Source organism: Nyctereutes procyonoides, unplaced genomic scaffold (genome assembly GCF_905146905.1).
Source record: "Nyctereutes procyonoides isolate TBG_1078 unplaced genomic scaffold, NYPRO_anot_genome, whole genome shotgun sequence".
NCBI classification, from domain to species: Eukaryota; Metazoa; Chordata; class Mammalia; order Carnivora; family Canidae; genus Nyctereutes; species Nyctereutes procyonoides.
This window is the reverse complement of record NW_026575030.1, coordinates 18175105-18187673: the sequence shown is the minus strand read 5'-3', so window position 1 is coordinate 18187673 and position 12569 is coordinate 18175105. Positions and strand designations below refer to the sequence as shown.

At 48.5% G+C, this 12569-nt stretch overlaps 1 protein-coding gene and 1 non-coding gene across 2 annotated transcripts; both read left to right on the top strand.

The window, feature by feature from the left end:
• Positions 1–752: 752 nt before the first annotated feature.
• Positions 753–856, top strand: LOC129504054 (U6 spliceosomal RNA). Its single transcript, XR_008663290.1, has one exon. It is a non-coding gene; the product is annotated as a U6 spliceosomal RNA (small nuclear RNA).
• A 7477-nt stretch (positions 857–8333) lies between these two features.
• On the top strand, positions 8334–12311 carry AMER3 (APC membrane recruitment protein 3). The gene is given in 4 exon segments (XM_055316304.1): positions 8334–9947; positions 9990–10770; positions 10773–10837; positions 10840–12311. Coding segments are annotated over 4 exon segments (2586 nt in total). The 3' UTR covers positions 10966–12311.
• The last annotated feature ends 258 nt before the right edge of the window (positions 12312–12569 follow it).

Sequence of the window (12569 nt, the reverse complement as noted above, 5' to 3'; positions counted from 1 at the left end):
TCAAAAGATATGAAAGTTGAAACTTGAACAGATATTTATTTACCATTGCTTATTGCAGCATTATTCTCAACAGACAAAAAGGTGGAAACAGCTAAAATGTCTATCAATGGAAAAATGGATAAAGAAATGTAGTATATACATGCAGTGTAGTATTATTCAGCCTTAAAAAAGAATCAAATTTTGATACATAATACAACATAGATGAACCTTGAAAACCTTATGCTATGGAGCGCCTGGGTGGCTTAGTGGTTGAGTGTCTGTCTTTGGCTCAGGTTGTGATCCTGGGGTCCTGGGATCAAGTCTCAAATCAGGCTCCCTGCAGGGAGCCAGCTTCTCCCTCTGCCTATGTCTCTGCCTCTCTCTATCTCTCATGAATAAATATAATCTTAAAAAAAAAAGCTTATGGTAAGGGAAATAAACCAGATAGAAAAGGACAAGTATAGTATTATTCCATCTATATGAACAGTCAAATTCATATAGAAATAAAGTAGAATAGAGGTTACCAGCATCTAGAGGGAGAGACAAATGAAGAATTTTGGTAGAGTTTTGTTGGGGTGATAAAAAAATATCTGGAAATAGATCAAGATAATGATATACAACTATGTGAATGTACCCAATGATACTGAATCATACACTTAAAAAGTATTGGAATGGGAAATTCAATGTTATATATATTTTATGAGACCTTTTTTTCAAAAGAAACAAGCTGTGTTCATTTTTTTAAGTTTAAACTTTTAAAATATAGGTAATTTGTGATCACTTCTGCAAGACATATACTAAAATTGGAATGATACAAAGATTAGCATTGTCCCTATGCAAGGATGACATGCAAATTCATAAAGTGTTCCATATTTTTAAAACTAAATTTTTAAAAATAAAACAAAATACTTTAAAGAATAAGCAAACACCCAGTCATCACAGTAGGCCACATCATGTGAATGTATTCCCTAATGTGAGTTTGTTTGAAATTGTGAAGGGCATCTCTCTTCAGGGGAACTAGCATGAGTACTAGGGTGCCTCTTGCCATGCCCATCCTTCGAGCCATCATCCCTCTTCCCCACGCAGCCATCTACTCCAAATTGTGGCTCTTGACCTTTTTTTTTCTCCAAGTTGACAGTCCCAGCCCTCTTATCCTTCCTTGGAGGCATAGGATCCCACTGCCTCATCTCCCAGTCTTCTCTGATGTGGGACCCACAAGGCTGTACTGAGTCTAATCTTAATATCTGGAATTTTTGCACTCTGACTAACACAGTTAACAGGCTACTGTCATATTTGTGCTCATAGTCAGGTGAGATCCTTTTTTTTTTTTAAAGATTTTTATTTATTTATTTATTCATAGAGACAGAGGGAGAGAGAGAGAGAGAGAGAGAGAGAGAGAGAGAGAGAGAGAGAGAGAGGCACAGTCACAGGTAGGGGGAGAAGCAGGCTCCACGCAGGGAGCACGACGCAGGACTCGATCTCGGGTCTCCAGGATCACACCCCGGGCTGCAGGCGGCGCTAAACCGCTGGGCCACCGGGGCTGCCCAGGTGAGATCCTTTGAATCTGTCAGAAAGCAAAAGTTATGGCCAGAAGGTCTGAGACCCATTGGTCAATCAAATAACCAGGGAGCAAGGTCAGACAAGAGAAAAGAAAAGCGTTAGAGCTACAGTCCAGAAATGTGAGTCCTGATGAGAAAACGAAGTGTATTATAAAAATAACAGAAAACAAGTTTACAACAGAACACTATTAAAAATGATTCAGGAATACCTGAACTGGAAATATTGGTCAAAGATCTTTCCAGGGGTCCGTGGAGAAGACCTGATCCCATGTCTTGGGGGAAGATAAAAAAATTATATATTATAAATTATGTATTTAATTTGTTTTGTTACCTAAAAGTTAAGTATGTTTTAAAACCCTCTGAAAGGACGAAAGTGGATGGCTTAGAATAGCTCTCATTGGCCAAAGGGTGACGAGTTGGAATGGAAAAGAGCAATTATTACTCATTGGATGAAGTTAAACCCATAATTGTCCTCAAAAAAGGAAAAGCTGAAGAAAAATATAAAGTCCTTGTAATAATGCAGAAGAGCGAAGGCCAGAATAGAAGAAACGGATGTTTATTAACTTCAACCAGGAAGGACTATGGAATCTGTGGGAATTCTATCCTTCGTTCAGGGTATAGGTGGAAATGAAATATAGATCCGCCTTTGTTTCTACCTAACAGGGGGAGAATCGACTAAGGGAGCTCCAATGGCCAGAAACTGCCCGGGAAGGTCAGGATCACACCACCAGCGCCGGGAGAGGGGACATCTGTTGTCATGCTGCATGCCCCTGTCTTCCAAGCCAGCTCCGAATCCTGCGTAGGCATCGCGACTGGGCTCCGTGTGACGGGCAGGGTCCCATCTGCCCGGATGCTGTGGGTTGCGGAGACCGGGGCACCCGCGGCTGTGCGCTCTGGGGTTTCGGACCACTTCGCAGGCATGCGGCCGGGAGTCGGAGGACACCACTGAGCTGCAGCCGCAGCTGGGCCTGAGAGATGCAAACCACAGCCTTGCGGGGACACAGAGAAGCTAACAAAGCGAGACAGACCGAGGCCCGGGCGGCGGCGGCTCACCGAGGCCACACTCCTCCAGGAACGGCCCCACCCCGGCCGGGCGCACTCCGCTCGCCCCCAGCTGCGCAGGGGCGCTGGGCCGCCGCGGGGCTCCGGCGCGGCCCCGCCCCGCCCCGCCCCGCCCCCCGCCCCCGGCCGCCCCGCCGCCCCCGCCGCCCCCGCCGCCCCCGCCGCCCCAGCCCGCGCGGGCCCTGCGCTGTCCCCACCCCGCGGGGGCGCGCGGCGCCGGGAGCTGACCGTGGTGCTGAGCCGGGCGCGCGGCCGGGGCTCGGGCGCGGCTCCCGGCCCTGCCAAGGCCTCGTACTGCGTCACTCTCGGCAACCAAAGGTAAGTCGCCAAAGGCCCTGGGATTTAGGCTTCGGGAGAAAGAGGATGATTTGGGAATTTTCATGGGCTCTTTCGCGTGATGGGAGGGCTGAGTGGAGGAACCAGGGGTTCTCTGGCTCACTCTCCACCCCACAGTGTCCTGCGTAGATGATGCGGAACCTGGGACCTGGGCGGGGGGCGGGGGGACGGCGATGACCCTTTTAGGCCCCGGCTAAGGAAGGGGAGACAACCCCTGTGCACGGATGCAGAGGCTGGGAAAGTACAGTTAACACTGGAGACCCATTTTCTTTCAGCCAGGAAACACCTAGAGACTGGTGGGCCGGAACCTTCACTCCCCAAAAGGCCTTTTGTCTCTCCAACGTGGGGGTTGGGTGAATTGGTAATGTTCTCACTGCAGATTCTATTTCTGCTTCATTCTCCACCCCCCACCCACCCCATAACAGAGGCTTTCTCTCTCCACAATAGCCTTCACTCCATCCATCCTGAAGGTTTTGGCTTAGACAAGGCACCCTCTGCAGAGATAGACTATTGCCCCATACATAGCCTGACACTCTGACACCAATGTCCAGGAAGTCCCTCAGGGCTGGTCTCCCCTCTGAGGCCTCTGCTTTCTTATCACCATTCACCTGTTTGTATTTCAAGGCTTGTGATTTTACTGGATGTTGGGGGTGGAGCAGGGAAAAGCAGGGCAAATGCCAAAACTATTAAGAAAAATTTTTATGTCTCCCAACCATTTTTATTACATATGTGTACCTGCGAGGTTTTTATATTGCTCCATGATATACCCAATCACTTTCGTGTTAAAAAGGGAATTGTCTACGGCCATACCACCCTGAATGCGCCTGATCTCGTCGAAAACGGGGAATTGACGGGGGCACTTGATGGGATGAGCACTGGGTGTTGTGCTATATGTTGGCAAATTGAACTCCAATAAAAAAAAGAAAAAAGGGAATGAAACTCACAGAATTACCTTCTCAAAGGGAAAAGAAAATCCTAGGTGGGTGAACTAAAGTTATCCATCTTGTAGAAAAACAGACAGTAGAATTACTTCATTTTCTCAATTTGCAATAAATCCATATCCAAGTGTATACTCTGTGTAAGGCACTGAGAGGAAAGGTTTCATAGAAGGAAAGTCTCTCACTACTTACTCTCCACTAGGCCCTGCTCTGGCTCCTAATCGGCCTTCTTGCCTCCACTCCTTGAGCCTACTTTTCATTCTCATTTACAACTGATATGTTAAAACTGAAAATTGACCCCTGTTACCCTTGATGGCTGGCTCTCCATGGGGTATAGAATAAAAGCCAAGATCCTCCCTGTGACCTCAGGCCTGGTACAGTTTTCCCTGCTCATTTCCCAGCCCCATCCCACTGGCTTGCTGCTCTGGCCACCTGGGCCTGTTTTCAGAGCTTTTAAATCATCCTTTGCTCCACAAGGCTTTTCTGAGGGATGTGCTCTCTGCCTGGAATATGCTTCCCACATCTTTTACCTGGTTGTCTTTGGCTGTCTTTTAGATCTTGGTTTAAATACTACATCTGTGAATCAGAGTTGATTAAATAAGTACACGGTGTGGTCCTTGTACTCATGGAATTTGCAAGTTCATTTTAGAGATGCAAGACTTGGTTCAGGGTCTTGGTGTCACTGAGACCCATCTTAGAGAGTGAGCACAAACTGTAGAATTAAAAACTCCAGACTCAGCATCCTTTCTAGGAAACTTAGATGTAAATATATGGCTAAAATGTCTCCAAAACATAAATACTTCACTTAAATAAGTAGTAGCTCACTTTCAACCACAGTTAGAGTTCTGAATCTTTGAGAATTTTTCAACCTCACTGGGGAGTATGAAGACCAAATAAGCACCAGAATAAGCAGCCAGTGATCACTGAGTGCTACAATAAGAAAGGACCAAACCAGGAAGGGACAGGGTTACTTTGTCCTTTGGAGAAGGATGTGGCACATGGTAAAGGATTCCCTCTCAGGGGCTCAGTGAAGGGGCCTTTAGCTAAAAAGTTACAAAGCAGAATGTGCATTTTTACAGCTGAGAACCTGTATCTCTTTGGCCTCAGGCAATATCAGTGCCAGCATCTGGCTGTCCAGATAAATTCCACTCTCTCCCTGAGAACTGTCACAGAAGGTAACTGCTCTTTCTCCCATTAGGCAATGGGCTTTCTGACCCCTCAGGGAGTTCCCACCCATGTCACATATGGGCTCCACATTTCTAAAGAGTCAGGCTCTGATGAAATATTTTAAAGTGGAAGCTGGACTGAATATACACTGGATTTCACATGATTGCTCCAGTATTGTGTAAGTTTCTCATTCATTATTCTGAATCTTAGTGCTCATTGCCCTATCAATGTGCCAAAGTGTTAAATGAACTCAGGAAACAGAGTTGGCAACATTAGTGACACTGAGTCCAGCCATCTGTAGCAATGACTGCTATTTTTGGAGGTCATTTTCCAAGTTCAGAATGTGGTGAAATTTCCAGTTTTGGAGGATTTTAAATCAGTTAACTGAATTAAGAATTAAGAAATCAGTAGTTTTATTTATAGAGGTCAATATCAGATAAACCATCTTAGTTCTTGTAGTTGCAACTTCTGCACATAGTGAAATGATCTTTATCGTGCTTACTTGAAGTTATTTCCAAGAGTATGGTAATAAAAAGACTTTCATAAAACATAGAATAGAGATCTCATAATAAATATCTCTAAAATTTCTTGTCATAGAAATTATACTATCTTCAGTTACAATTTTTCTAAATTTGTGTGAGCTGTACTTTTTATTTGAATTGTCATTTTTGTTGTGATTTCCAATACTCTTCATAAAAACACATTTGTTATTTGATTCTTAAATTTCTTATGAAGAGGAGTTTGGACTGTTGGTTCATAGAATGTCCATTGTGGTTAAGAGCACACGATCAGAATCAAACAGGCACGATTTCAAATCTTACTTCTGTCACTTACCACATGTGTGACCTGGACCAATCTATTGACTTTACTGGACCTTAATTTCTCCTTTATAAAATGAAGGTTACTATAGTATGTCTCTTATAAGGTTATAGGCCAAGCACTCACCTGGTTAGATAGATGCAAATCTGTGTTCTCCAACTCCAGAGTCCAGATAGTAACCACTATGCTGTGTATAATAAAACCCAACTGAGCTAGGGAATGACTTATCTAGGCCACAAAGGGTGGGGGGTGAAAATAGGATCTGCAGGTATAGGGTAGGAAAGGCATGGGCACATGCAACCTCACAGGAGGCAGAAAGGTGGCTAGAAGCACTGTTGCACTGTCCAGGGTGCTTCCATCAAGAGATGAACTGCCACCAGAACCAAGTTGAGGTTCTGTGGGTTTCTCTGGCACAGTGCCTGCTCTGTCTCCTGTCCTCCAGCCTAAAGTCCCAGGTGTCCTCTGCAGCGGAGGAAGCACTGCCAATGGGTGGAGACTGACCAGCTTGCCCCTGTGAACCTCTGCAATGGTAGCCTTGTAACCCCTTCTCATCTTCTTCAGCTTTAATGTCAACTGGGCTGTGAGGCAGCCACTCTGCTCACCTCCAGGTCCTCATGGCTAAGCATTTGAGAGACTCTGGAGCTGACCCTGAATAGCTCATAGCTATCAAGCAGCTTTCTGAAGTTAGCTGCAAAGCTCTGTGGGCAGTGGATCTGAGTGGCATGTAGGCTGACAGAGCCACTTGCCTTTACACCTGCTGCATCCCTTCCTCGCAGACTGCAAACTGTGGGGGAGTGAATTCAGGTGCTCCCTATGAAGCAAGTTCTTATGGAGAATCAAAGAAACCCCATACTCTCTCCCCAAATCTTTCCCTGGCCAAACTGACAGGACTGATTAGTAGGTTGCTCACCACCAAAAGAGAGGAGGACCTGCTGGAACAGGCTGAGCTGTGAGCTGGGTGCCTGTGAAGAGACAATAAGGGAGTCCAGGGAAGTTCTCAAGTGGTGCTCTTAGACATCCCCTTCTTTTTTCCTCTCTTATGGGTCTTTAAACTTACTTCAAAGGCAACATTTTTAAAACTATAGAGTCTTGTTTGTCTCTCTCAAATAAGCTCTTAGCATAGGCTCCTTCCTTACCTTTACTCAGCTTCCACTTCCTTATGTTTTCCCACTTATGGGTCAATATTTACTGCTTCCTGAGTGTTGATAACTTCTTTCTCTTTATTCAGTTGCTGGATCCTAGTGTTTCTGCCTTTGAAGGCCCTATAATTTCTCCTCTCTTTTCTGTGACTTATGACTGCAGCTTCTATCTGGAGCTTATCCCCACATACTCAGCCCACTTTAGTTGCCTTTTATGAATCTTTTCTGCTCAAAGCTTCTCTCCTAATTTATTCTGTCCTCCACTCAGATGTCAGAGAAATGGTCTTAGACCGCCAACTTTGTTATGACACTGTTTCTACCCACCCACTCACTCAGAAGATTTTATAGTTCTTCATTGGCCTCAGAGAAAGGCCACACTCATCAGCTATGCAAAAATGGTCAAGATAACACTCTCCCGGGCTTCTCCCTCCCACAACCAGGACAGACATCAGTAATCAATCCCAACATCCTTTCCTATTGGACTAAGACTGGGCATCCATCTGGGTGGCATTCTGGATGGCACTCTAGGCATTGATACCTCTCAGGAATTACACAGAAGGTGATACCTGCTTGCTCTCCAGCCCATCATGTGCTGTGTTTATCCAACCTGCCTGGCCCTGGCATTATGCCTGACTCCTCACTTTTCCTTTACCATGGTGCCATCTCTCTTCTCAGTGCTCAAACTCAGCATGCACCATTAGATGCTTGGCTGTGCTTGCCCTGATGACCTTTGTGTAGACTGAGTCTTGCCTTCTCAGATGGATGCAATATCCCTGGAAGGCAGAATATATATCTTCTTTTCCAGCTGATAAGCATCTGTGTCCATCCCAGAAGGCAGGCTTGGGTTTCCCTTTGAGCTTTGTCTCTTTGGCAGGAATTTATTTATTGAATTCTCTGCTCCACCACTTAGAAAGTCTGTGACACTTCCCTTGTAAGGATGCTATTTGTAGAGTGCCTGGGCCTGGAAATGGGAATCTGACTTGGACAGATAAGCTCTGAGAGGATGCTGAGTTGAGTTGAGAGATCAGACTACAAGAGCACCAGACCCCCAACCTACTCTAATTTGGCTCCTACTATGTGACTTTAAGCAGGTGACTTAATTTCTCTGGTATCAGCTTTCTATGGAGCAACAAACAGCCCTGGAGCAGTGAGCATGGATGGGGCCATTCTTATCTCCCTATCCCTATCTTCATGGAGGATCCAAGTTTAGATGTCAGAGCCAAAGCCACTGTATAAGCAGAGGTAGGCAGAGGTCATTTAGAGCCATATAGGCCTTCATCTTGGATACTAAGTGCCTCCTGCTTTCCTTCACAGCAGCTTGGAGCACTGGCAGCATGGAACTGAAGAGAGGAAAGACCTTCATTAAATCCAGCCTGCAGATTTCCCACGAGAAACCCTCAGACCCAGCAGCTACTGCTCTGACCATGGAGGATGCAGGTCCCCGGTCAGTCTCACCAGGAGGGCAACAGCAGCCCCAGAGTGAGAGGGCCCCACAGGTTAGTCCCAGCACCCAAGGGTATGACAGATACCCCAGTAAGGGAGCAGAGCCAGAACCTGAGGTGGGGGCTGCAGCCTTCTGTGGGGCCACCTTCAAACTGGTGCGAAAGAGTAAGACTCATGAGAGTGTGCCTGGGGCTGGCAGGGCGAGCACGGCCACAGGGCAGCTGGTGGGCAGCACAAGCTTCCCAGGGCCCTCCAGCAGCCAGCGCATGATTGATTACCGCCACTTTGTGCCCCAGATGCCCTTTGTGCCAGCCGTGGCCAAGAGCATCCCAAGGAAGAGGATCTCCCTGAAACGACCTAAGAAGTGCTTTCGGAACCTATTCCACATTCGCAGAAACAAGACTGAGAACTTGGCCTCACTGGTGACCAAGGGGGAGAGCCTGTCCTCCTCTAGGGGCCCATCAGAGAATGGGGGGCAGCCAGGTAAAGCCTTCTTCCCCTTAGGTGAGGGGCTGGGGCCAGACAGCCTGTGTCAGGACCTATCTGACAGTGAGCTCCTCCTGCCTGATTCTTCCTTTGACCTCTGCAGGGCCCTGTGTGAGGATGTGGCCTCTCTCAAGAGCTTTGACTCTCTCACAGGCTGTGGGGAGATCTTTGCAGATGAAAGCTCAGTACCATCCCTGGAGCTGAATGAGGGCCTGGAGAGCCCAGCCCAAGTATCACAGGCCCTTGAAAACAAGGGTCTGAGGGGTCCCTTCCAGGGCAGCGTGGAACAGCTGGCATCACCTGCCCAAAATGAGATGTCTGACTTTGCCAAGTTCTGGGACAGTGTGAATCACTCTGTGAGGCAGCAGCACCATGCCCTACTGGGCCCATGGCTGGGGACAGACACAGATCGGCCCAGGCTAGATGCTGCTGGGCTTGCTGAGCTCCCCCTGTGTCCCTGCAGAGACCCCTACAGTGGCTCGAAAGCCAGCTCCATAGACACAGGCACCCCTAAGAGTGAACAGCCGGAATCTGTGTCCACAAGTGATGAGGGCTACTATGACTCCTTCTCACCTGGCCTTGAGGAAGACAAGAAGGAGGCTTTGAGCCCAGGCACACGTTCAGCTGTCTTCCCCCGGGACAGCTACAGCGGAGACGCCCTCTATGAACTCTTCTATGACCCCAGTGAGGGCCCTGTTGGCCCAAGCCTGGATGATGACCTATGTGTGTCTGAGAGTCTGTCAGGGCCAGCACTAGGAGCACCACTGTCCATGTGCAGCTTCCATGTGGGGGCGGAGGAGAACTTGGCCCCAGCACCAGGCCCAGACGTGCTCAGCCAGGGCTTTTTGCAAAGTTCCTGGAAGGGCAAGGAGTGTCTGCTAAAGCTCTGTGACACTGAGCTTGCCATCACCATGGGCATTATCAACTGGCTTCGCCGTGGCCCTGAGCTCCGTACCCCACCTGCCTCAGCCCCTGGGGAAACTGCAACCTCACCCAGGGGGCAGGTAGAGAAGCTAGGAGCTGGCTCTGAGAAAAAGGGCTCAGATCCAGGGAAGCAGGAGAGCAGGGGGGTTGGGGCTTCAGATGCAAATAGAACCACTGTGGGTTTAGCACCCAGCAGGCGGGAGCTGTGGGCACATTCAGGTACCAAGGGCCCACTTGCTAGAGAGAGCAAGGGCCTAGCAGGACCTGAACAAGGAACCAGCAGTCTGTCCAGGGACCCATCTCTGGAATGTGTACAGGTCTCTGGGGAAGGAGGGACACAAGGCTGCCATGAAAGCTTGTTCTCTGTGGGGTCTGCAGCCTCTGCAGCAACAGACACTTACCGCAAAAACAAGCTCCCAAAACCTTGGCCTGGCTTCCAGGAGTCCAGGCCACCTGGGAATCTGGAGTGTTTCCAAGGTCCTTGGAGGTCAGGTCCTGGAGGAAGCACCTTTAATGTAGAGCCTTCCCTGACAGGCTGTGTGGCCCAGGTTGCAGCCCTGCAGATCCACTCAGACTGCCAGTCCTCTACTACACAGTCCCCAAGGCAGGACACAAGCAGTGGGCTCTGTAGGCAGCCTCAGGCCAGGAGCCCTGAAATTCTCCAGCAGAAACAACCTAACAGCTTCCCTAACATGTCAGTTGTGTGCGGCCTGCCCTCCCTGGCTAGTCCACTCCATAGCCCACAGGACCAGAGGTGCCTAGGCCACATCCTAGACCTTAGCCGGCTCAGGGTTGAGCCCACAAGGATGGATACCCAGGCTCATCGTGCCTCTACGGAGGATCAGCCCCTGCAGCTCAGTTCAAGGGCTGTGAATCAGGTGGCACATAGGAATCAGCTGGACTCATAGCCCTGCTTGGCCTTGCTACACAGCTGAGCCCTAGGGGCCAACTGCCAGGAATTTTGGGCCTCACTTCCAACAGCCAGTGCAAGTGATCCCCCCCTCTGCAAGTGCCCCAGAAAGTTAGTACAGTTTCCTGGCCCATGAGGGCCTCCTTTGCAACCAGCCAGAAGCAGGGGCCCCTAGGCCAGCCATGGCTGAGCCTCACCTGTAGCATGGGCCCTCACTCACCAAAAACTGTGTCTTTGTGGCCACGTTCAACAAAACCTAACACCCAAATCTCCATCCTTTGTCCCTGATGTAAGGACTGTTGGGGGGTTGGGGTATCAGGACACAGGCAAGTGGAGCAGAGCATTTTAATGTGGAGGCATCCTCAACCAGCTCAGCCAGGCCAGCCCAAGACCAAGGACAGCTGCACCACTGCCATTGCTCTCAAAGTGTACTTCACTGATTTCTCCACAAAGAAATGAAGACTCCAATCCCAACTGGCTGTGAAGTGGCCAAACCTGGCTTTTCCTTATACAGCATGTTAGAGAGAAGAGCTCAGGCTTGAACCTGATGGGAAGATAGCAGTACGTCTTATAAATGGGAAAAGTAGAGGGAGCCAAGAAATCTACATAGGAGTTGAAAAAAAATAAGTGTATGGTCGAAGGCTTAGAGGTGGGATATAGAATGGGAGATAGGCAAGTTGGGGGGCTGTGGATGAGCTCAGTAATGCCCACCAGCCCCACACCAGCCTATTCTCTACCCCCAGAGCAGGCAGCCATAGTGCACTGCACTAGAGCCCTGAAGGACTTCTTGTGGAATAAGAAGCAGGACCAGCCTCATTTCACTAAAAGCCTTGAATCAGCAGACTGTGCAACCTTGCCAAGGCTAGACCTTACAGACCCTAGTCGGGTGTTGGTGAATTCTCTATTAAAAATCAGACCAATAAAAAAAAATCAGACCAATAATTTTCCCCAACCCCTCTAAATGAAGCCAAGTATGGCAATGTTCTTAGGAAAGGAGCTGCTTGATTGTCCACAACTCTACCATTCTCACCATTCCACACTCTCAGCATCTTTGCCTCCCCATTCAGGAAAACTTACCTTGGAATGCAGCGGTAACTCTCATCTTCCTGAAATCACAACATGCACAGCACCAGATGTTCAGAATCATGAAGGGAAAAGGTGGCCCACATCCTCAGAAAAGGCAGGTGCCAGAACATCAGGTACAGTGATAGACCCTGTATCAAGGCCCTCCTATCTCACCTGACATGCTGCAATGAGATGCAAAGGATGGGATGCCACAGACATGCAACTGTTTCTAGAGGAAAGGTCATCATAGAAGGAGGTAGGTCAGGTGGTGGGGGAGAAATTCCAGCCAAAGGGATGCAGTCTGACAGCTGACCACAGGTTGCTGCCTCTCCTGATTGCCTGAGGCTTCACTTCAGACTAGAGAATGTTCTGTGGCCCTCATTAACAAGGGCTTACTGGGGCCTACTGTGAACTTCTGTAGGCTCCTGAGCAGGCCCATCCCTGTGACACTGAGGAAGATCAGACCAGACTTCCTAGAAAACCACAGGTGATTCCTCCTCCCAGGACATCCACAAATGATTAGCATTATTGAGCTGTGCTGGGAGCAGGTTACACATGGAATAGTTTGCCTCATCCCTGCATCAGCCTAAATGCAGATGTTGTCTTCATTTTTCAGATATGATACCAAGGTGCAGAGAGCTGATGTGACTTGGCCATGGATGCACACAGCTAGTGTGTGGGGCTAATAGGGTTTGAGTCCCACATATTGGCTCCTAAGGCCCAGCTCTTCATGAGGCTCTAG